The sequence below is a fragment of the Puntigrus tetrazona genome, chromosome 8 (assembly GCF_018831695.1).
Source record: "Puntigrus tetrazona isolate hp1 chromosome 8, ASM1883169v1, whole genome shotgun sequence".
Lineage (NCBI taxonomy): Eukaryota > Metazoa > Chordata > Actinopteri > Cypriniformes > Cyprinidae > Puntigrus > Puntigrus tetrazona.
The window spans coordinates 15,365,886-15,391,454 of record NC_056706.1 but is presented as its reverse complement, the minus strand read 5'-3'; the positions used below and the strand labels follow the sequence as shown (position 1 = coordinate 15,391,454).

Genomic DNA, 25,569 nt, shown 5'->3' with positions numbered 1-25,569 from the left:
TTTTATAAGCCTTTGAGCAGGACCTATGCGTATTAATTTTGAATAAACATACTTTTAGCAAGTTTTTTTTTTCAGTTATTCGAAATTTTTTTTTTTTTTTTGCAAAGGAATAATTTTAATACATTTTAGATGACTCATCTAAATATAAAAAGTAAAAATATGTCATGATGGAACTAAAACTGGATCTAGATGATTTCTCAGACGGGCTACTAACTGGTGAGGCCAACATTGACCTGGTGTCCTTTGATCAAGCTGGTTAGAGACCTAAATCAAAATTATAAATGTGTGTCACTTTGTTATACAGTAGATGAAAAATCATCTGATGCATACCTGGAAATAAATAAACCGTTAAAATCTCATGTCATATCACTCTCTTCTAAAATAGTATAGCCCTAAAATCAGCAAACCAATTATATTAATAGATGAGCGTCTGCAACAAAATATTTTTTTAAATAATGCTAATAATACGGTTGATTCAAAAACGAAAAAATGATCACTAAATTCCTTCAAAATGAAACAAACCTGTAACCCTGCACCCATTTCCACACATTTTTCCGACGCTGCGTACACAAAACAGTGAGACATATGCGCGCGACAGTATTGACCTAATTAATGATTGGCCGTTCAATTATGAGGGCGGAACCTGGCGTCCGCCCAGACGACACGCGATTGGTCAAATCCCCTGTCCGTCAAACGGTACGGGTACAACACTTCCTGATGTCGATGCCCAGCTGTTGGCAAATGACCCGCATCTCCAGCATCCGATAACGTCGTCTCTACCCACAGCACTGCCCTCACTGTTTCTCAACATACCTGCGCAAAACACGCCGCTAGCGAGGACGACGGCCATGTGCGCAGCGGAATAGGCTCAAACAGGCTTAGATCGCCCGGTGGATGAGAGCGAATCCTTTCAAATTGGATTTTTTGTGTCCTTAAGGTCGTGCTGCAGTACAGCAACATAAGCTTTGCGCTGACCGGCGCGTGCATCTCAACAGCGGGGCCGAGGACGGTGGCATATTTTCACTGACAGGTGAGTTGAACTGTATCTGTATACAGCATCCAGCGCGAATGAAAACAGCATCAGCAGGGATGGAGTTGCGTCACGGGGGGTCGTCTGCCTCTACCCAGCTGGGTACCACACTGTCAATGTGATGCATGGCGCCATTACATCTAAAACAGCGTGCATATGCAGGATGCTCTTTGTCAGATGTCATGAGACCGTTTTGCTGTAAACAAACTGTTCTGTTTAATGCCTCGTGCAGTCTGTGGGACGGAATAACAGGTTTTTATGTGGCGCCCTGATAGTTATGCCTGTTATTAAAACAGCCATTATGAATATGAAAGAGAGGTTACCCTTTTTTCCCCTCCCCAAAAAAATCGTGAGAATCCCAGCAATATTATTATTATTAACTGACAGACCGGTTAAAGCAATACCATCTGATGCTCTACATTGCGCCTCTGTTGATATGTATGCTTATTTGTAGGTTTAGAGAGGGTTTTTTTTTGTTTTGTTTGGGGATTTTGGAAGGAACCAGTCTTCTGTGTTTGTTTACGTGGCGGATGTTATGGCCAGGAGAGACTACCTTGACTTTGGAAAGCACCAGTGTTTACATGTTACAGTAGTTGCGCTTTCACATTGGCATTTTGAGTCCAAGGTACATATTATACATCTAGTTTATGTTACATTTAGGATTATGAGTAAATTGTGATGAGTGATTACCACCAATATAGGCTCTTATTCCTAATGGAATATTAAATATTCTACTTCTATTTAAAATATATATATATATATATATATATATATATATATATATATATATATATATATTATATTCTAAACTACTTACTTACCTGTTAAATATAATGTTCAGTGGCTTTAAGTAACATTAAAACTTGTAGTAATCAAATGCACTACTGCGTAGCTAGTAAATAAGACTAGCCTATTTATTGCATTTAGTTCACTTCCATTTACTTATTTCTTATTTTATCTTATTTATCAACATTGACAACGTTGTCTACAGTGGTGTGACTGTGTTGTGTAATTTCCCAGTGAAGATTATTTTCTGTACATTTAACACAGTAGACACAGTCTCATCCTCCGCATTATGTATCTCGGTTGCTGCGTAGTGCTCCTGTGTTCTGTGTTTAGTGTCAATGGCGAACTTTCAAGTGTGCGCTAGGATGGAGAATCTGCTACATTATATTGTGTTGTCTTGTTGTGTGTTACGCCTCCGTGAAATCTGCCGTCTGCTGCGAGTGCTGATGAGAAAATCTGTTATTGTTTCGGGAGCAACCTGTGTTTTCTGTTTGTTGGAGACCTTAGAGTTCCTGGATCTCGAGTGGTAAAGCAGAGCATCAGCAGTGACAAGGTCGTGCGTTCGGTTCCCGGGGAACAACAGATATCGAACAAATATATAACCTGAACCCACTGTAAGTCACTTTAGATCAAAGCATCCGTCGAATGGAATAAATGCTGTATTGTTGAGATCCGCACAGAAGAAGAGAGATGTACGATTCAGCGGGTTCTCTGTAGTCAGGAACGAGAAACACAGCCAATGTTGAACATGTCGGACATCCAATGTGGCAGATTGTTGCCTGCAGACTGCTCTGCCCTCGTGTGTATAATATAAAAAATATGAACACATTACTGCTCTCAGTTGCCATAGTAACTGTAGCTGTCTCAGCAGCGGGTGCTTCAGCTAAATCTGTATCTTAGATGGAATGGGGCAAAATCACACCTGTGAGTCTTTAGGGAACAACATTGTTAGAAAAAACATTTAAAATATTAAAACTGCAACTGTTGTTTCAGCTGTTTTGGGCAGTTTGGATGTCTTTTAGTAACCTAATACAGAATAATGTGGTTGATTAAAGTTTTATGTGGTTGATAACGTTTTGTAGTTAGGTTGTATGCGTTTACCTTAGCTACTTCAATAAAAATGAATACAGCATTTTTAATCTTGGTTAATATTTATTTAAACTAATACTAATACTAATACAATACTAATACAATTTTAACATTAAAAAGTTATGTAAATTATTTAACCATCAATAAAAGTTAATTTATAAACTACAGTAACATATTATGCTGTATAATTGTATTATATTATGACCCTTTTCACATACTGTGATGATTTTCCACATTTATTACTATTTTAAAATTAGCATTTTTTTTAAACACAATTTTTTTTTTAAACATATTCATAAAACTATAATTTGTGTTATATCACTTTCGCATTTAAATTTGAGAGAACTGATCAGTGCTGCTGTCTGGGTGTTTCTAACACGTAACTTGTAACCACTGTAATCAATCTCATAGAAATGCGATCATGATTTTTTTGTTCTCTTTTGGAACAAACAGAAACACAAAATATTTTTGTGGTAGCATTTACTAGAAATTTACCCAAATAAGAACCCAGCAGTGGTCAAAAGCGATTATTATTAAGTCCATGTTATATTGTATTGCATTGTATTTTATTACTGTGAGGGAGCCAACTCATTCATCAGTAACATGCTAAATTTGTGCTGGCGATGAATGGAAGATGGCCTTTATCAATCCTTCCAGGGACTACTAATACCAGGTTATGCCATATAGGTTATCCAACTCACCCTCAGTGTTCCAAAGCTTCATGAATGAGGTATTCAGAGATTTTTTTTTGTACAAGATCGTCATAGTCTACATCTATGACATTTTGATATTTTCCACCAACCTAATAGAGCATTGCCAGCATGTCCACAGGCCCTTCAATGATTCAGAAGGCACCATCTTTACCTAAAGGTCAGCAAATGCGAGTTCGATCGCTCCACTGTTCAGTTCCTAGGTTATGTACTCAGTCCCGAAGTGCGCTCTCACGGCTTGCCCCTTATCAACCCACATTCTCAAGCCTATTCTTCCTCCGGCCCTTATAATCACTTCATTCCAATCGACTTTTGACCAGCAAATCTGTAACGGCACCCGCAATGAGCCGCCTGTGCAGGGGGTTCCAGATGGGAAGTTGCATGGTCCATCCTCCCAGTGAACTCCCTTTCTGGGCACAGTTCACCGGGTGTCGGGCTCTGGACACCCAGGCAGCCAGCGTACCCTCTCGCTCCTTCAGTCGCGGTACTGGTGGCCCTGTATGACCAGCGATGTCAACAGGTACGTCCAAGATTGCTCAGTCTGTGCTATTCCATGACTCCTGGTCCCACTTCCTGTTCCTCAACACCCCTGGCTCTCCACCTGCATTTACTGTTGGCATGATGTTCTTTTTATGAATTGCTGTGTTGCTTTTAAGCCAGATGTAATGGGATACACACACCTTCCAAAAAGTTCAACTTTTGTCTCGTCAGTCCACAGAGTATTTTCCCAAAAGTCTTTGGGATCATCAAGATGTTTCCTGGCAAAACCGAGATTAGCCTTTATGTTCTATTTGCTTAGCAGTGTTTCATCTGGAAACTCTGCCATGCGGGCCATTTTTGCCCAGTCTCTCTCTGATGGTGGAGTCACGAACACTGATCTTAACTGAAGCAAGTGAGAACTTCTTTGGATGTTGTTGTGGGGTCTTTTGTGACCTTTTGGATGAGTCGTCGCTGCTCTCTTGCGGTGATTTTGGTTCACCATTGTTCCATGATTTTGCCATTTGTGGATAATGGCTCTCTCTGTGGTTCGCTGGAGTCATAAAGCTTTAGAAATGGCTTTATAACCTTTCCCAGACTGATAGATCTCAATTACTTTCTTGTTCATTTGTTCCTGAATTTCTTTGGATCTCAACAGGATGTGTTGTTTTTGAGGATCTTTTGGCCTACTTCACTTTGTCAGGAAGGTCTTATTTAAGTGATTTCTTAAGTGTTTAAGTGGACACTTTTTCACACGGGGCCATGTGGGTTTGGATTTAGTTTCCCCTTCATAATAAAAACCCCTAATTTAAAAACTGCAAGTTGTGTTTACTTGTGTTGTCTCTGATTAATATTTAAATGTATTTGATGATCTGAAACATTATAGTGTGATGCTAAAATATCTGGAAAGGGGACAATTTTCACACCACCGTATATTACATTATAGTATATTACTATTATATTATATTATGTGAAAATGATATTATGTTATTCTATTTTAGTTTGAGAGAGATTAGTTTTGGTACTTTTTTTAATTACAAAATAAAAACAGGACAGGGATTTCTGGAGAAACAAAAGGTTGCTGTGTCAGAGCATCTGTGCTAGTTGCTAGGCTTTGACAATCATTTATAATTGTTCATCTGAGCTTGTCTTTTGGTTTTAGACCCAGGTCTTTGCACAGCCGATCCATCTTTTCCAGCTCACTGCTTATGCTCAGAACATCAGCATTCATCATCAAAAATGCAGAAGCAGTTTCAGTGGGAATTCTGTAGTTTTTCTCCACCGCCAGCGAGAAGCCACCAGGCAAAGAGCACTTCACTGTACTGGTCCTGGTCCAGCTGTCAAACATCTGGATCCGGGCCAAGTTCAGGAAGTTCTTCACAGTCGTACTTTTTAATTCAGTGTGCGTCAGATGGATTTGGAGACACTTTGAGTAATGCATCATGATAGATCATGGGTCACTCAGTTCTGTGTATGTCAGAGATGTATCTAAGATCTTCTCGCAACACCCATTACTAGATGTTTCTCCAAAGGCAGCACCTGTTTCTGATTTTGCTTCATGCAATGAGTTGAGTTTTTTGCTTTTATTTTCTTCAGAATGTCCAGCTTGGTTTAATATGATTGAGCGTGATTAAGCTCTTGTTTTTCTGCCAGGATTATTCCCCATTGGCCGTTTTGCTGATTCAACCAGGTCTGTGTAGAAGCCAGTTGGAAGCTGTCAGTATCGTAGTAGTACTGTACGTCTAAGGTTTCCCCCACACAGCGGGCGCCCATTTCCTCGAGGCGATGCTTTGTCTGCTCTCCCAGCTCGAACTCCATCTTTACTGGAACCCACATGCTGTCTTCAAACAATCTCATTGTATTTAGAAAATCTGCTTAAATTCAGAATTAGTGGTTCAGTTTTACATCCTTGCTAGTGCCAGGCAGAATCTAACATTTTTAATTGTATTTGTCAGACTGGCTTGTATGTGGAAAAACAGCAGACAAATTTTGTTATCTAAAGGAATAATTACAGACAAATAAATAGAGCATACAGATTACATTTCCTGTCTAAACTAATCTAAAACAGCCTAGCATTTGACCAATAACTAAAAAAAGACACATCACAATTATTCTTTGCTGTAGTTATTTTAGTCTTATACTTATGTGACATTGAGGGGTAAAAATGACATATTTGCATATTGTCCCTGGCAACTGACTGATACTACTGGGAATGGGCTTTTAGTTAGCAAGCTTAAAGGTCCTCGCACAATTTTTTTCTATCAAAATTCTTCCTACTGATGAAAAAATGCAGAAAATCAAACTTGGTCCAATTTATTTATGTTAAACAAATATTTTAGAGGCAGTGTGTAAATATGAGTAACACAACTAGAGGCCTTTTTTTATGCACAAAAATTTTGGAAAATGTTAGAACTCAGTTTCAACATGTTCAAGTAAATAATAAAAATCATTATATTTTCATTCTCAAAATAAACCCCATTTAGAGTGATATGATACTGTACTTTTTTCTTGTCACAGTTTGTTTTATGATAATAAATTGTTGATTTACGTAATGCCTACCTGAAGCAAAATTATTGGTCTACTGTAGTGTTAAAGTCAGGGTTTATTGATTTAAGCAAGTTACCTGTAGGGCGTTCTATCACCAACAAAAATCCAAAGTGTCTTGTAGGCTGAAGTTTTCTTTTTAGTTACGGTACAGTTTGTGTCTGGTTACTATGATGCATTGGAACTAATCAGCACTACTTTTTTTTATTTTCTATTCATTTGAGAATACTGAAAAAACGACATGTATCACTGGTCAATTTTTCCAATAGGTTTTAATACGGTTGTTTTCAGCGTTGATAATAATAAATATTTCATGAGAATCAAATCAGCATATTGGAATGATTTCTGTAGCATCATGTGACACTGAAGGCTGTTGAAAATTAATTTGGCATCACGGGAATCAATTACCGTTTAAAATATCTAATCTATTTTAGGTTGTAATAATATTTCACAATGTTTCAAACAAATGCAGCCTTCGCCGAAGTCGAAGAAAATAAACGTTTCTTTCAAGAACTTGAAATTTTACCTAGCCCAAACTGATTTTTTTTCTATGTAATGGCATTAGGCATTCAAAAGCAAGTAATATGGACAAAAATAGCCAAATAAACAATGCAGCCCTGCCTGTGGACAGAAAACATGACTGCTAACAGTATTGACTGAATTCTTCACACTCGATTACACTAGTGAAATGCTGCTGCTCTCAGGTAAACGGTGAGTTTATCCATACCTCTGCCTGGGATATTTAACTTTGAAACAGTGTACAGTAACATTGCATCCATGTTAACAATTGTGTAATGAATCACCAAGCATAAAACCTGACTATTTTATTTGTTCATACACATTTTTTCTATAGCTTAGACATGATCTGCCAATGATAAAGTTTGTGGTAGAGTCCGCTGCACAACTACTCCCCGATGAATGGTTTGTATTTCAATCATAAAGTCAGAGTTTATTAAGATCATTATGATGTCTTTCTTCCTGTCTCTCTTTCTCTTTCAGTATTACTAAAGAAGCGTCTCTTGGGATGGCCTTCGCCAAGCCTGCCATGCAGATATTGGCCATGTGAGAGATCTGGACAAACAAAATGGGTATGCAAAAACTATATCGCACTAATGTATTGTTGTTACTAGATGTTGTATACGCTAATGGGATCCTATAATGAAATTCCATTTCGAAATGGTATTTAAATTGCAGAAGAAAAAAAAAAAACTGTATTAAGTGTAACATCATATGCAGACCTCAGGGGAAAATAAGATGTGAAAAATGTATGATATGACCAATTAGAAAAAAATACATTTAGATAATGCAATATTAAAGGAATAATGTTTTTCCTCATGTTTGAGCTTCATTACATCCATATACAATATCAAAAAGCACTAAATGGAAACTGCTATGCATGATATGGTGATAACATTTTCCCATTTAGTTGTTTCTCATACAATTATTTTTTTTTTTTATATCTCATTGCTGAAACGGCTCTTTCATAACTTGAGCTGAATTTGCTGAGGTCATCTTTTGTAGTTTGTTGTTGCTTTACATATTTCAGTTTTTCTCTTAATGAACACACAGGGTGGGACACTGCTAATGTATCGTCATTTAGATTCTATTTTATTCATATTTTGAATTAGTTTTAGAAGTTTTAGAAGTTTTGCCATTTTATTAGTTTTCGTTTTAAATGCGTTATTAGTTGTTTTATTGTTATTGTTTTATTTCAGTATTTATTTTTATTTAATTAGCTGAAATTTAAATTGAAGTTTAAATTTGGTTTTAATTTAGTTAACATTTATTTTTATAAATATAAGCATGTTTAATGTTTTTAATTATTATTATTTTATTATTTATTTATTTTTACATCAATAATAACCCTGGGGTGACAGAACAGAAGCAGTGTCTTTTCATGATATGGCTATGATATGGATGTGGTTCGTTTGAAGAAGAAATGGCTGGCTGGCAGAATGTAGGGCAAATGCGGGAGTCATGTTGAGGGGAGAGATGCTGCGTTTATAGTGAAGACCTCCCTCTGCTGGCAATACTGTGCATCACTCTTCAGACTGAGTAGCTCGTAAATACAGCAGCACTGCGTGTTTTATAATATGACTATAATAATACAAAATGTTATTATTAGTCATAATTACTGTTTAATTTGTTTTATAACACAAAAGATTTTTTTAAGTTGCCAAATGCACCAATTTGGGCATAAAATAAGGTGTAATGTGTGTGTGCTTGTGTGTTCCAGGGATGGCTGAGAGGTCGTGTGTGGCGGTGAGCAGCTGAGATCGGCTGTGATCTGGGTCTTCTCTTCTGACTGAGAGCATGTACAGGAGGAATGGACTCCCTGCCAGCGTCAGCATCACCTCCCGCCACACACAGGTACTAAAACACATCCTATTTGTTCACTAAAGAGTTTAACTACGGCCGTTTTACACATAGCAGTGCCATGGTTTCTTTTCTTTTCTTTTAATTTTTTTATTTTTGTATTTAATTTAAATGTTTTTATTTTTCATTTATTTATATTTTTATTTACATTTTTAATTTAATTATTATTTTTAATTTAATTTAATTTATTTTATTTTATTTATTTTTTGTGTGTGTGTGTGTGTGTTATTGCCAGAATTGAGATTGCTAAATAAGGATAATAAACTGAAGCATCTGCACTAAACATTAAACTGTGTGTAAGAGATTATAAATAAGAGATTTATTGCTGCTGGTAATCATAGCCTCAGCGTTGCGTGTGATCGCTCAGAAGCTGACTGGGGTCGCTGTTGAGTCTGAACTCAATGTTGTGTACAGCATCCAAGTTAGATCACATGATATTGGCTTGCTGAGCTCAGAGAAATAGCAGCATATTGGCTCATCAGTGCTGATCAGTCGAGTGTTACGTCGTTGGCGTACCGTGTGAACTCAAATTCACCAATAGTTGCGTTTTGCCTTTTATAGGTTAAAACATTCTTAACTAAGTTTATGAAGTCTGTTTTTTTTATTATTATTACTGTGTTGCCAATTTGTAATTATTTACGGAATGAGATTTTTTTTTTTTTTTTCTGTATTAATTCTGTTTATATTTAGAAAGCATACTAAGACCGATATTTTGCATTGAGACAAAGGACTTGCTAAAGGATCTTTCAGCGCTGTTTTCACACTGATGTTGTCCAAATGAAACTGCCAGTTAAGAGTTTAATTGCAGCAGTGATGCATATTGCCTCAATTTTCTTAGTGGCTGTTTAGTTTATTTGGAAATAATATGTGAGTTTACGGTTGGCTCAACCTTTTAGGTTTTCTATTTAACAATGATGACCTTCAGTTGATTTATTTTTAAAGTCAACACATAGCTGTGGTGAAACCTCAACATTAAAAGATATGGGACCATAGGAAAAGGCCAGGAAAAATAGGGATATTGGTGATCATTAATATCTATTTTTTTAAAAATTAAGCCTTGCTTTAGATTCAGCAGAGAAATCTGCTTACGTGAGACCATCCTACATTTATGAATACAGACACACTAAACTTTGATAATTAATACCTGCTACCATTTAAAGGTTTGAGGTTAGTAAAAAGTATGTATTTAGTCAATTTTGGATTTTTTTTTACTACAGTAAAAACGGTAATATTTTAATAACATTTAAATACTTTACGTGTGTTGGAAAATTACATTTTTAGCATCAGAGCTTCAATCTTCAGTATCTCAACATTGTTGATTTATTAATTTTTTTTTTTAAATCTAGAAACCATTTGTATTATTATTATTATTATTATTATTATTATTATTATTATTATTAGCGCTGATGTATAATGTAACTACATTTCTTTTGAAGCAGAAATCTTTAGTAACATAATAAAATGCTTACTGTCACTGTTGAACAATGTTGCACCATTTAAAAAAAAGAAGATAAGAATCATATCTTACCGATTTTTGAACAGTAGTGTGCACATTGAATAGTAATAATCTAAAAGGAGGGCATTGAAGGAATCTTCTAGCAATTAAGGGTGCACACAGAGCAGATAAGATACTGAGAAGATAAGACTGAGATTCTTAATCAGGACGGATATTACACTGGATGGAATGGAAGAACTTCAAAAGGGATCTGTCAGGATAATTTGCTGAGAAGAAACCGTTCTTTTCACAGTGACTGTATCTTTCCTTCTCTGGCCTTTTGTTATGTGGTCTATTTTGGTCTGGCTTTAATTACAATATGTGCTGGTTTGGCACATTGCCTGTTAATAAAGTGATTTGGTTGCATTCTGATCCATTTTTACCATCTGTGCTTAATAATCAAATGGAATGAAGTAATTCAAATGGACAATGGTAATTAAACTGATTAAACGACCACGGGAAGAGTGCATTTGGCCATGGCTCTTTGTCCATGTGGATTTTATAGGTGTTCCTGATATTATGTTGAGCTAGTCATCTCTTTCCAGCCTGACTGTCTTCCTCCTGTGTCTGCAGGACAGCAGTAGTTCAGAGTCCCTGGATGGACGGAGTTTGGACTCTGCCAAGAGCTTTGATGCGGTGGTGTTTGACATGCTCAAAGTGACACCCGAGGAGTTTGCTGTAAGTTTGTAAATGAGTCCAAATGTGACACTCGATTTATTTTATTTATTTATTTTATGAGGTTAGTACAGTTTGCCCCGATTCTGTAAATGACCACTGGTAAAAACCCTACAAATGTTTGTTCGACTGAAACGTACAACTATATTATTAATGGGGAATTTTATAAATTAATAGAAGCATAAACTTTTTTTTTTTCTTTTTTGCACATTTTTCTTTTGTCTGTAATTCAAAATCCACATACAACATGGTTTAAGGTTTGTAACATTAGTCGATTATAGCATATATATATATATATATATATATATATATATATATATATATATATTTATTTATTTATTTTTATTTTTTTTTTTTTTTTTTAGTTTAACTCCTCATATGTATCGGAAAAAATAAAACTCTTTTAAAACTCATACTTTGCGTCACTCAGTGAGGGTTTGGCCTAAAAATGCAATGATTTAAAACCAGGACGACATATAAAATTCAGTTTTGTTTTGTTTTTTGTTTTGTTTTTTTCAAAAAACATATGCATCACTGTTAAATAAAATGTGCACAGTGGCCTAGTTTATGAACTTTCATCTTTCCATCTTACAAATTTAATATGCCAGTTCAAGGGAAGCATTTAATTACCTATTCATTAGATATGGCTCTTTTTATATTTATAGAAACCCACTTTGCTCTATTAAATATGCATTAAGTAACTTGTTCCACTGTAAAAAAAAAAAAATAAAAAAAAGTTTAACCCCAAAAGAAATCAATGGTACTTTTTGTAAAGTATATTTAAAACTCCCAGAAAAAAAACAAACATGACTTACTGCATTTCCTATTTAGATATGTTACTGTATTTAATGTCAAATTTGATTTTATTTTTTTTCCCCACACATTGACTTGAAAGCGAGCCAACAGTAATCACAAATGACATCGGTCTCCATCTGCTTTCATTATAAGTGCAGCTTGAACATTCTGCTAAACATCTACTTTTCTGTCCTATGCATGAAAGAACATCATACAAGTTTGGAATGACATGAGGTTATTAAATGATGATTTTTGAGTGAACTGTCTCTTCTTTTATTTTCGTTTTTCGTTTTAAGCTACGTTTAACACTGCTTTTATTTTGCAGAGTCAGATCACTTTGATGGATGCTCCTGTATTCAAAGCGATACAGCCTGAGGTGAGACAGATATCCATGGCAACTACATACACATCCTCTGTGTTTATCAAACCACACAGAAACCCACAGCTGTGGGCTGATCTCATGTGCTCTCCGGTGCTACAGATTAGTGTGACGTGGCACTATAGCAGTGCATTAATGACACACACACACACACACACACACACACAGACCACAGTACCCACAGCATCTAGCTCTACATTCTTCCATTACTTTTCCTCTGCTCTGAGTTACAGAGCCCTCAGTACTTTCCTTAATTAATGTTTTATGTGAAGACAATAATGGAAAGGCGCTCATAACAGATATGATAGGTTTGGACAAGGATCAGTGAGAATTGCCGAGTTTTTCCACTGATAATGAAAGCAGGTCTGCCGAGGCATTTAGCAGTTTATTGTAGGTTGTGCGTGCGTTTTCAGCGTGATCCGTTTTCAGCAACGTTTACATTTGGCCATGTTAGCTGTTATCCAGATCTTGCACAAGTGTTTAGTTTTGAAGTTATCTCGCCATGATCAAACGCCGGTCGTCTCACATATTCAAAGACACATATAATAGATGAAAAGAATAACATGAAAAAGGGAAAATTATAACGCCAATTTATATAACAACATCTTGTCCCACATTTTAGGGCTAATCTGAGTGTGGTGAGAAAACCAATTTTTCTGTCCGCATTTTATCATGAAGAAATATTAGCCAGGTTTCTTCCAGGTCTCTCCAAACAGTCTACCCAGTGATGGCGTAATGCTTGAGCAGAGAACTGTTTGGCAGGCTGTTTGGCAATTACTCCTAACCGAGCTACTTTTCTTAATGCTTCACGTCTGGAATTGTTCGATTCCATTCATGGTGACCTTGGTGTGGATCTCTGGCCTTTTTCAAAGAGATGAGCCAATCAGTCTTTACGTTTAGTGAGCGTCAGGATTGTTTGAACCATATCCAGAGCGTATGCGAGCATAAGCGAAGTAAGTGCCATTAGGATGATGTCCACTGACCTACATCTTTGCAGCCCTTCGTTAACATGACATCACCTCAGCGCTGTGTGCACTAATGAGTCGGTGTGGATTTGAGGTCACTTTCTGTTGGAATCATTTCTCACTGACAGCCGCAGACTTTCTAGATTGGATTTGTTTAAAAAGGCCATGGGCTCATTGTTATTTATTGATCTTCCGCGTCGCAGCATTAATACCTAGCGTTATGAGAGTTTCAACCATTACTGTATGATTGATTCTGGTGAACCTAGCCAATGGTTTGGTGTGTTAACAATTTGGATTTCCGAGTTTTAACGCGTTCCATGAAATGGGGCCTAAAAACGCAGTGAATAAAGGTACTTAATCACAATCAGATTTATTTTATATGTTTAATTATACACCACCATTTAAAGTTTTACAGGCAGTAAGGCATTTTTCATTAAAAAAATATTCAGCAGGAATGCATTAAATTGATTGAATGGAACAGTAAAGACAATTTAATAAAAAATGTAATTTCACATCATTTTTTTCCATAAAAGAATTTGTATTTGTAGAATTTTGTAGAATTTGTAAAAATATTAAGCAGGATAATTGTTTTCAACACCAAATCAGCATATTGCTGTTTCAAAATCATTTTTGAAGACTGAAGTAATGACTGCTGAAAATTTTGTCATCACAGGAATAATTGTGTTTTTTAATTATTATTATTATTATTATTATTATTATTATTATTATTATTAAACAGTTTTAATTGGATTTTATAACTGCTAATAAGTAATGACTGCTGAAAATTTTGTCATCACAGGAATAATTGTGTTTTTTTATTATTATTATTATTATTATTATTATTATTATTATTATTATTAAACAGTTTTAATTGGATTTTATAACTGCTAATAGCTAACTTGTGGAACTGTGTGCTGGTAGGTAGTTATTCATCAGCAAATAAAACATTTTTTTATATATAATATTTTTTTGTAATAATGATGGTAGCTGGGTTTAAATGTTGTATACTGTCTATATATATATATATATATATAGTGACGGGAGGAGCCAGCGACAGACACAGTGGGCGTGGCGTCAGGCCTCGGAGAGGCTTTTATTGACAAAATAATAATAATACAAAATAAAGTGTCCATGGGAAAAGTGTCCAAATAAAAGGGGATCTGGTGTCCTCGTCGTGCCGCGGGAAAGTGAAGGTTGAGGCCGTGTTCCAGGGGAAGGGTCCAGGTAAGGGGCGGAGTCCGGCGGTCGCACACGCCCCTTTTTCTGGTCCGGGGCGCGAGGGCGGCGGCTTCTTCCGCGGCGTCTCCGTCGCTTCGTTGCTCCGGGCGGCAGAGTGGGATGAGCTCTGTGTTCACGGACGGCGGGGTGAGGTCCATCGCGCACCCTTCCTGGACCCACGAGGACACCAGCGTGCATGCACGGGGAAGAGACCGGTCTCCCGAGGAGAGACGCGGTCAGGTATTTAACGGCGACGGTGACAAGGCTAATCCCCTTCAGGTGTGCCTCGTCACACGCCGCCAGACCTGACCGATACCACGCCCCTCCTCTCGAACACACCCACTCCAGTCGGGAGCCTGGTGAAGGGCGGCGAATAAAGGACGGGGTGATGGTGACAATAAAGAGGAGGGGCAGCCGACTCGTCACATATATATATATATATATATATATATATATATATATATATATATATATATATATATATATATATATACACTGTATATGGGGGAAAAGTGTGAATTAACAGGATTGAGTATTTCATACTTTTATTTAATACTAAAGTTTTTAATATTCTAAAACATTAAACAAGGTCTGGATTGGGCGTAGGAAAGAGCAGAGAAGTATTTTACCTCTTCCTCCCCCTGGAGTCTCTTTAGTCACAGATGAAAATTGATTTTCTCTACAACTGACAGGGCTGTCATGTTTATCTGCTTGTACTTAAGGTGTTGCCAGTGGTTTTATTGCCAAAAAACGTCAGTTTTTAACTCCATTTTAATTGGTGTTGAGGGGAATTAGCTGATTTGTGGAGCATGAACTTGTTTTATGTCAAGATAAATCTTCCGTCCTTATTCCTTTAGACACGTTTGCGTCTCAGCAGCCCTGCACACATAAATTGTTTAGCCGACTGATTTTTACAAAAAGTAGCAAAACATCCACACGGTATTCTTTCTCTGAAGAAGACTAGAGTGTGAAACACACTGAATTAATTTGCTTACAGCAGAAGTTCCCACTGGAAAAGAGCTAATTTTAAAAATGCTGAGTTTGACCTCCACAGCCACTAATTCAGGATTCGTTCATTACACTCAGTCTTTCCAACCCTGACATATTTGACAACGAACGTGGGCTTGTTATTGTTGAGCCCTTTGCCTGTAAGTTTCACTGGCTTGTGGAAACGCTAGTATAAGTACATTTTTGCGTTTGACCACATGCGCATACATTCATTCATCAATATTTCAGCTGCATGCTTCAGGGATTATTGCGGATTCTAAAAGGAGATGTTCGTGAAGTTGACACGGGCAACTGGATTAATAGATTTCAGATGTACGTCGGTTCTATAACAACCGCTAAATTGTTAGTTCTGTGCGACTAATGTGAGCAGACAGTGTCTTTTTGCATAAAGTGGTGTGTTGTACAGTTGTTTTTGGCCCCAGACATTTTGCAGAAATTCGAATGAAACAAAGTGTGAAGGTTTGTAAACTTTTCTCGTGTGAAATCTTGTATTTTTATCTTTTGAGGTAGAGGAGACTATAAAACGTGCTGTAACTTTTGGGAGGCGAAACCAAAAATAATAGTAATGTAAAAGTCAAATTAAGCATATTCCTTAAACCATGTGCTGTTCTTGGCTGTGCGTGCTGCTCGGGATCTCCTTCCCGAATGATGAAGTTTTAATGAAGTTAGTGAAGGAAAGATCAGTTTAAAAAGTATATTGCGTGAATGGTGTTGTAATTAACCAACCGTACCTTGACCTAATCAATGCTGCAGCTCATTTCACATGCACAAGGGTGAACACACACACACACATACATGTTGTGTTTCCATGTTTTATGGGGACTCTCCATAGGTGTAATGGTTTTTATACTGTACATACTGTATGTGTTATTGTCCTATACCTTCATTGTCCTATACCTTTATTGGTATTCCTATCCTTGTTGTGGACATTTGGTCCCCATAACATGATAAATACCAGGTGCACACACACACACACACACACACACACACACACACACACAACATCTTAGGGTCAGAAAGAAAGGTGGAAAACTATAAAGAAAAACTGAAATATGACTCTTTTGGGTTAAAAAAAATAGCAATAAAAATATAGAACACCCTTAAAATTTTATATATACACTATTATTCAAAAGTTTGGAGTCTGTAGGATTTTATAATATTCTTGAAAGAACTATCTTATACTCATCAATGTTGAATTTAATCACAGTGCAAGAAATGTAATACATTTAATACATCCTTGCTGAATGAAAGTATTATTTACTTACTGGCCATACTGACCTCAAACGTTTGAATGGTAGTGTATAACCAAACAAGTCCTCTTGCTGTGTCCCTGACTAAATGTGCGGCTTAAAGTGATGACTTAGCAAAAGACCTCAAATATTTTGGTAAGGTACTGTACCCAGACTGAGATGCTTATTCACATGGAAACTCCGCTCCGCTCGGTCCATGTGGAAACTGAAATGCCTCCGAATGTTTCCATCTGCTTTTAGTCTGCACAATACTATAAAAGTGTTAGTATTCATAGCTCTGTGAACCTGAGGAGGCTTAGAACCATATAAAGTCCCCATGCAAAGCTGTTCTGTCCATGAGATGAAAGCAACAGATGTGTTGTTTATTCTGTGCATACTTTTCTCCAAATCTAATATTCCTACACTTCATTTAGAAATTATTTTTGTTTTAAGTCAATACAAGGATGGTATATTTATACTGCTATAGCTAAATAACAAATAAAATATAGTAAAATACGTATTCTTAGTAAATGCTAAAAACGTATAAAAAGTATAAAAAAGTGTGACGCTTCAAGTGTTGTGGGTATTTTATGTTACTTTTTATGCTAATTTTTATTCTCAGTTTATTCAACTTCACGAATCGAGGAAGGCATGTGTACTAAAAGGCTGTTAGTTAATATCAATGTACACTACTATTCAAAATTAGTGTTATTATTTAGCAAATATGACGTTTAATCAAAAGTGCCAGTAAAATATCTTTCTTTTTTTTTTTTTATGTTTTTTTTTTATGAAAAAATAGTCTGTCACTTCTAGTCACCACTAGTAATAATGGTAATAATATGACATGTTTCCTATATACAGCAAATCAGCTTGGATGGTTTCTGAAGGATCATGTGACAGACTGGAGCAGTGAAGCTGAAAATTCACAGGAGTGGATTAAAAGTTGTCCTAAAACCTTTTTTTAAAAAAAACGTGTTCTTATCTTGGGACAACTTTGAACTTTTTAAATATTGACTACTGTATATTCAAATATATATGCCATTTTAAAATAAATGCAATCTTCGAGAAACATTTTTCAAAGTAAACTGACTAATTGGTTGTTTAGGAGCTGGCGAGCTGTGGATGGAACAAGAAGGAGAAGCATAGCCTTTCACCCAACGTTGTGGCCTTCACAAGGAGATTTAACCAGGTGAGCAATATTTTACTAGTCAGTGTAGACAACAAGCTTTATGCTGCTCCAGTATTTATTCCATGGTCCAGTTGTTTTTTCCAAAGTTAGTCTGCTAATATTTTTATTCTTTAAGACTGGTCATATCTTATTAAAATGTGTTTTAAATAAGTGTAAATTAGTCAAATTGAAACCAAAAAATAAGACTGATTACCCTTTGGCTAACTACTAGTTGATCAGAATAGTTCGTAAAGATACTGTCTTAACAAGTTTATAGAACAAGTTTGCTTAAAACTTGTCTTAAAATTGACAGCTGGTGCCATGAGCTAGATGTGCAATCCTGGTATAACGAAATAATTTTTTTATTTTCTATATTATTTTATTTGATTTTATATTATATTTTATATATTTTTATATTTAATTTAGATTAATATTGACAATTTTATTTGTAGTTTCCTGATTTACTGGTAATTTCAATAAAATCTCAGCTTTATTTCATTGATACCTGTAATTTCCTGAAATACAGAAGTTTAACATTTCTATTTCAAAACCGGTATGGAGTGTATTTTATTTTCTCTCTTATTCATTTAATCAGCCTTTTTTCATGGTTTGAGACCGAAAGTCCATTAGCACCACCAGAAATAACTCCTATAATAGAGGCCAAAGGATGTTATTATACTAAAAGAGGAACATTGCCACTGTGTTTTTTCGTTTTTTCTGCTAATTTGACACATGGTCAGAAACCTCACTATGTGACTGATAAGGTACATTTTGCGTAAACTATTTTGAGTCTATTAGTGTGAAACGGAGGTATGTTACATGTACACTGATGCAAGCTCAAATGGAGGATGTGTCTTGTTTCAAATCACTAGAAATGTGTCTTTTTACTGAATATTACAGTTTTTTTCACACATACAGGCGCCTCAGATAGACAAATCCATCATGCTGGTCCATTTAGCTATTTTATCCGACAGCTGCATTAACTCCTTTTGATAAATGAATACACTGCACTGGACACATCCAACAAAATAGTTTTTTTTTCTCCCTTTTTGTCCAGACTAATGCCAGCCATTCTTTGCTCTCTGCTTCAGTTTTGCCTAATTAGTTGCATGCAAGATTAAAGGCATTTAAAAGGGTCAGTGAAGTATATAATAAATGGTGCTTGCGCATGCACAGCTGATGCTTGGATTGTCCACTTTCAGACAAAGCATCACTTTTTTGACAAATTAAATCATCATCCAAGTACCACCTGGTCAGAATAATGTTCCTTGATTCTCTGCATCCTCTTTCTGAACACCACACACACACACACACACTCACACACATTATAATAAAGTGACCAATTCAAACAATACTGTAAATGCACAACACTTTCTTTATCCCCATTTCTGAAAATACGGCTATAAATATCTGCTTACGAAGGTCAGTATGCAGTAGGAATGAATATGATTTTTATTTAAATGGCATTTCATTTTGGCAGAGCTTAAATGTCTTGGAATGTTAATGTAATTGCCCATTTGAGGTCTGCAATTACACTTGCCATTTCGGTCTTTTTAATGTCATCAACAGCCACCAATTCTTATATTTCCAGAATGAAAAAACGAAAGACTCCGTTTTGCTGCTTAGGTTCATTTGACTTATGCTTTGGCACTTTTAAGCCTGTAAATAAGAGAAAATGCTCTTTCTGAAAACTTTTGTCACAGTATTTCACATAAATCAATGATTTTCAGTATTTTTCATTAAACCGTTTCTGTTCATTTTTAAGCGTGTATCAGAGTTGTATTTTATCTAGTGGGTGCTGCACATTTAGAGTCATTGTTGCTTTATTTTTATTTATTTTTTTGTCATTACAGCAGTTACATAACATATAGCCATAAATTATATGTGACTATGTTGTTCAAAATTCTCTTAAAACCCTTAACTGTTTTTCTGCATATAAATAACCATAACGGTGCATTGTGGGATTTTAACTTACTTTACTTACTATATTTTCTTCTTTTAGGTCAGTTTCTGGGCAGTGAGGGAGATATTGACGGCTCAAACATTGAAAATCCGAGCAGAAATATTGGGTCACTTCATCAAAATTGCCAAGGTGAGACATTCTTTGGTTTTCACTGTTCCAGTGCAACTTGATTCATTTATGTACCGTTAGTTTTGGGGTTTTTTTCGTCTTTGTTGCCATGGCGGCAAAAATATAACCGACCCTATAACTTCAGATTCAGTCATTTATGATTATTTGTATTCACATCTGAATTGCGTTTGGTAACCTAGTAATTGTCCTTGGCCCTGGATGGTGTTTTATTAAAAATTGAAGCAAGACATGGGCACTTTCAAGAATTTTCCTTTAACAATGGGCAATTTTAATGATGTCATACAGGCCTTGATGGATTAAAGCCTTCTGTTTTAAGTCAGTGAGAATGGGTAGAGACATTGAACAGGAGTGGTGAGTGTTTATGACATAATATGAGGATGAGAACATCAAATGGCTTCAACTGCCTGTGATCCACGTCAGACTCAGTTTAAACAGCCTGTAATATATCATTGGCTTTCATGTCCCTTCATTTGTGATTAAACGTTTAAATCACAAGAAAGTGGAATCCAATGTCTGAATTATCTTCAAATGATGATAGTAAACAACACATGCAGAATATAAAAAGCTTAGAGTGTCAAAAATGTACTCATTCTTACTCACGAACCAAACACTTTAAGCATATTTTCTGATATCAACATAATCTTATTCTCTTAAATCATTTCATGTATTTTATTTGACTTTCCATCTGTCTTTTAATTGCTTTTATGATGTAATTTAGTAAAGTTTTATTGAGAGAAATGTTGCAAATCCACTTTAAAAAAGTGTGATATTATATTTCCAGTCTGCATCATTTGTTTAAAGTAATTTGATAACGTATAAATCTTCTAAAATTGACAATAACAAGATATTTGTTGCTTTCAAGTTTTACATTTTAGTTTTTAAATCTAAACCTTATTCCATGTGATATATATATATATATATATATATATATATATATACACACATATATACAGTGAGAGTAAAAAGTATTTGATCTCTTGACCATGATCATTCTATACTTTTAATGGTAGATATATTTTAACATGGAGAGACAGAATATCAAAAAGAAAATCCAGAAAACAACTTTAAAGACTATATATTAATTGATTTGTATTTCATTGAGGGAAATGAGTATTTGATCCCCTAGTATGCATTAGGAGTTCTGGCTTTCACAGACCAGTTAGACACTCCCAATCAACTTGTTACCTGAATTGAAGACACCTGTTCTAACTAATGACCTGTGTGAAAGACACATGTTCACAGAATCAGACAATCAGACAGATTCCAAACTCTCCAACATGGGTAAGACCAAGGAACTCTCTCAGGACCTCAGAGACAGGCTTGTTGACCTGCACAAATCTGGAATGGGCTACAAAAACATTAGCAAGATGCTGGATATTAAAGTAACAACCATTGGTGCAATTGTGAGAAAATGTAAGAAGTATAACATGACCATCAATAGACCTCAGTCTGGTGCTTCACGGAAGATTTCTAGTGAATGACCTCAAGGCAGCTGGGACCACAGTCACCAGGAAAACAATTTTTTTTTTTTTTTAATTTTATATTTTTTTATTTAAGCTTTAATTTCATGCATTTGAAATGATACTTCAAAATTATCCAAACAATAATGCAGTTCTTAAGATGCTTTTCTTGTCGTTCGTGCCAACATTAACACACATACACACTAACAGAGCCACAGGCTGCTGTGAATTCAATCAGTCTACATGCTCTCCTGAAACTCAATGTACCATGACACAGGAAAACCCGCTGAACGACTCCTTATGGCTGAACACTCACCCTGCACTACCTGCCAACTCTGAAAGAGCTGTGTACCCTGCTACCGGCAGATATGCCCCAGCAAGCCTGAGTGGGCTACACTAACAGTTATGCTGATGGACAAAGCAGATCAGCCAATGACTTAAAAAACAAAACAAAGCAGCATTGCTTTTTCTTTAACTTTCCATAAAGGTGGTTGACACATAGTAGTTCACAGAGGTCAGCCTACTGGAAAAAGTAAAGAATGACAACCGCGTGACATGAACAAACAATTAAAGGCCTAGGTGTCTTACATAAAGCATGCAACTCATTTATGTTAATTAAGACAGTGTGTCTTCTGTATGTCTTTATAGAAACTCCTGGAGCTGAATAACCTGCACTCTCTGGTGTCAGTGGTCTCTGCTCTTCAAAGCGCACCTATCTTCAGACTGAGCAAGACCTGGGCGGTGAGCAAGACTCTTTCATTTGGTTTGACTTGACTTGATCATTTAATTTGATGATTGAATTGTTTTTATTTAATATACTTGCACATATTTATTCCAATTAAAATAACAAGCCATATGTATATAAGATTATGTAATAAATAGCGATCCGTAATACACAAGTCATAAAAATAAGCTTTTAAGATCATTGTAAATATGGTTTGCATTGGTACTTGCTGTTTAGTTATGACATCTTCCCTAACTATAATCATAAATTGAGAATTTTTAATTTATAATATAGTATCGGAGCATCGTAACCTCTGTCGCAGAGGAGTTTTCCATATTATTTTATTTAGGAAGACGCAAGGAAAAAACTTCTCATTTAATATTCTCTTCCCTTACAGGGGATTTATTGTGCGTAACCACCAAATGCTAGCTGTTCTGCTGCTTTATAATTTAGCTGACAATGCAGTGTTTGTGTTTATTTCTCCAGAGAGCCCCAGTGCTCTTGGATTTCCATTGATCTTATTTGCAGAGATGTAGATGAGAAGGCCGTCTGAATGCATGGGGACAGTGAAAGAATGAGCCCATTGGATCCCGTTCTGAACATTTAAGTGGCTTGGAAAATTTTGAAAGAGCTGTTTCTGAGACCTTGTTTAACTTTGCCAAAGCTTTAAATCTATTTATAAGTATTTGCATCACCCCATTTTGAGGTCCAAAACCTCTTGGCCTCTTTTCTTCAGGAAAAAGTAGAAGGACTAAACTCTATACACTGTACAGACAACACTTACAACTAGTCCTCAATGAACACAACTGAATAAGCAGGGTATGCCAGGATACGTCTAAAAAGCAATGTGCATCTAATCCACATTTATAGTATAAAGACTGTAAAGATCATTAATTAAAATCTCATCCCCTAAGCAGTTTTCTGTGTAGTCAGAATTGATGACAGATATGCCCTTTCTTTCATATTCCGCCTAAAGGATGTTTCATACTTAAAAGAGATTTGCATGAATGTTACTTTGAGAAGCTTGCTATTAAAATGGGTGCAAAAAGATAAAGTTTGTTAAGGTACTAAATGGCTCAAATCAGGCAGCGCTCACAGTAATTATTTTGTTGAGAGATGTCAGTGGTAGTGAGTTCAGGCTCACTGGGGGCTTTAATGATCTTGGAAACAAGCGGCTTCCAGAGTTGACATTCCACATTGAGCCACAGCACTTCGGCAGATTGAGAAAAGATGGAAAAATAGGGAGCATGTTGTTTATAAGTAATTGCGGCTGGTCTGTTTTTGTCTGATACCACAAACCCCACTTTCTTGCCATTTGTTGCCTCAATGGCATTATTTAACAGATATAATGTATTGTATTAAATGATGTACTTAGTTAAATTTACGTTTAACAAAACCGAAGTTATTCGATTCGTTATTGATTCGTTGATTCTGTGTGTATCGCAGCACCCAGTTTAGACGTACAAATAATATGCCAATTTTTATGCTTGTATTTTAGATTATTATTATTATTATGTGGTTTATGCTAGACGCATAAATTGACATGCAGTTGACTAAATGCCAGTCATCTATGAAAAAGACTTTAATCAGTGTTCTTTGCTTCTGAAAATGCTTCAGGTCTAACTAGTAAGATAGAAATGTCACATAGCCAGGCTCTGCATCAGTTACAGTGATAATTTCTGATTCATCGCTGTCTTGTTTTAAGAGTTTGCTTTTCCATATGTCCTAGAACCCTGAAGCTTGGATTGGAGAAAATGTGCACATCGAACTAAGGTCCGGATTTAATTATAGATTGGATAGATTTCATTTGTTGTCCTGTTCATAATAAAAAGGCACTTGCGTGTATTTGCTGACAGTTTTGTCTGACTATAATGACTGTTTTTGGTCTTTCTGTGCAAATGGTTTCTGTTTCACTGCTCATGGCACAGACTGGATTGAGTAATTCCTTGTCATTTGTTCCAGCCAATTTCTGAACCGCTTGAATTCGTGGCCTTGTTTCCACTTATTTGAAGATTAACTTCTGATTTCCCAGTGGGCATGCAGTGGATTAGTAGGAATATGGTTCTCACACATTTTTGAAGATGTATAAACATATAGATTATATTATATATATATATATATATATATATATATATATATATATATATATATATATATATATATATATATATATATATATATATATATATATATATATATATACCTTTATCATTATATACATTTTTTGGGGTTATTGGTCTGTTTTGCTTTATACATGGATGCTGTCTGATCCTTAAGTCTGAGATCAATGTTAAAAAATGTTTTTAAACCTACAATAATTAAAATGTAAATTTAAATGTAAAAAATACTATTCAAATTCAAAATGCACTTTAATATCATGTCAAATTATTTTGGAACATGATCATCAGGTTTGCCACAAACTTGTTTTTGTTTGTTTTGTTTTATGTATTTAGTGTTTTTTCACATGTCTGATTGTGATTATTCTGTATTTTTATCAGAGTATAGCTTTTACACCACAATTTTTTTATCCTTTTATTTATATATATATATATATATATATATATATATATATATATATATATATATATATATATAATTTTTTTTTTATTATATATATATAATTTTTTTTTTATATATATATATATATATATATATATATATATATATATATATATATTATTTTATTTTTTTATTATTATTTTTTTTTAGAAAATTCATTTGTCATGTTTTCACTTTCTTTTGGACTTTCTGATTTCTAATTCATTATGTATTTTTTTTTTTTTGCATCAAACAAGTAATGCCTTTATAAAATCATGTTCATTCGATCTCTCAGACTTTGAATCTCCACTGTACACACTGTGGGAGTATAGAGTCAAGACAAGGTAAAAAGGAGAAAGGAAATATTAAAAGAACCAGAGGGCATGTTCACAAAAAGAAGTAAAAATGTAAAGCATTTGTCCAAGAGATAGAATGGGTTTGTTGACAGTCAGACAAATGGTCTCTTGATTCCAGTTTGTATCTCCGCGCTTTTCTCTGTGTCCCAAAATTGTCAGGGCTCCTGTGTCTCAGGGCCCAACATGAATGCTTACCAACTGTCAACTGTTGAGAAATAAATAAAACCAGTTGGCCAGTCATTTTATAAGGAATTGCAACAAAGTGCATAGTGCTCCTTTTCTATTGCATGTTTTTTTTCTCCTAATTCCATTAACTATTAATCGATCATTTTTCTGCCCTTGTTCCCATCCTAAGTTCCACACAAAAGAAAAATATAGCACTTGATATTGCACTTATGGCTAAGAAGCTCATCCCCACCAATTTTAGTCTAAGTGGAAAGTTGCTCGGTGGCTCT

The 25,569-nt window shown here is 35.4% G+C and overlaps 2 protein-coding genes across 2 annotated transcripts in view; one reads left to right on the top strand and one right to left on the bottom strand.

Moving 5' to 3' along the window:
- Nucleotides 1-703: 703 nt before the first annotated feature.
- ralgps1 (Ral GEF with PH domain and SH3 binding motif 1) overlaps nt 704-25,569 on the top strand; it is an 83,015-nt gene continuing 58,149 nt past the window's right edge. The window contains exons 1-8 of the mRNA XM_043247697.1: nt 704-1,030; nt 7,636-7,724; nt 8,873-9,006; nt 11,081-11,185; nt 12,303-12,353; nt 17,882-17,965; nt 19,947-20,036; nt 22,145-22,237. Coding sequence (XP_043103632.1) covers nt 8,950-9,006; nt 11,081-11,185; nt 12,303-12,353; nt 17,882-17,965; nt 19,947-20,036; nt 22,145-22,237 — 480 coding nt within the window. The 5' untranslated portion in view covers nt 704-1,030; nt 7,636-7,724; nt 8,873-8,949. The remainder of the gene's footprint in view (nt 1,031-7,635; nt 7,725-8,872; nt 9,007-11,080; nt 11,186-12,302; nt 12,354-17,881; nt 17,966-19,946; nt 20,037-22,144; nt 22,238-25,569) is intronic.
- Nucleotides 5,228-5,949, bottom strand: si:dkey-191c17.2 (uncharacterized protein LOC100005628 homolog). The gene is given in 2 exon segments (XM_043247393.1): nt 5,228-5,707; nt 5,710-5,949. Coding segments are annotated over 2 exon segments (720 nt in total).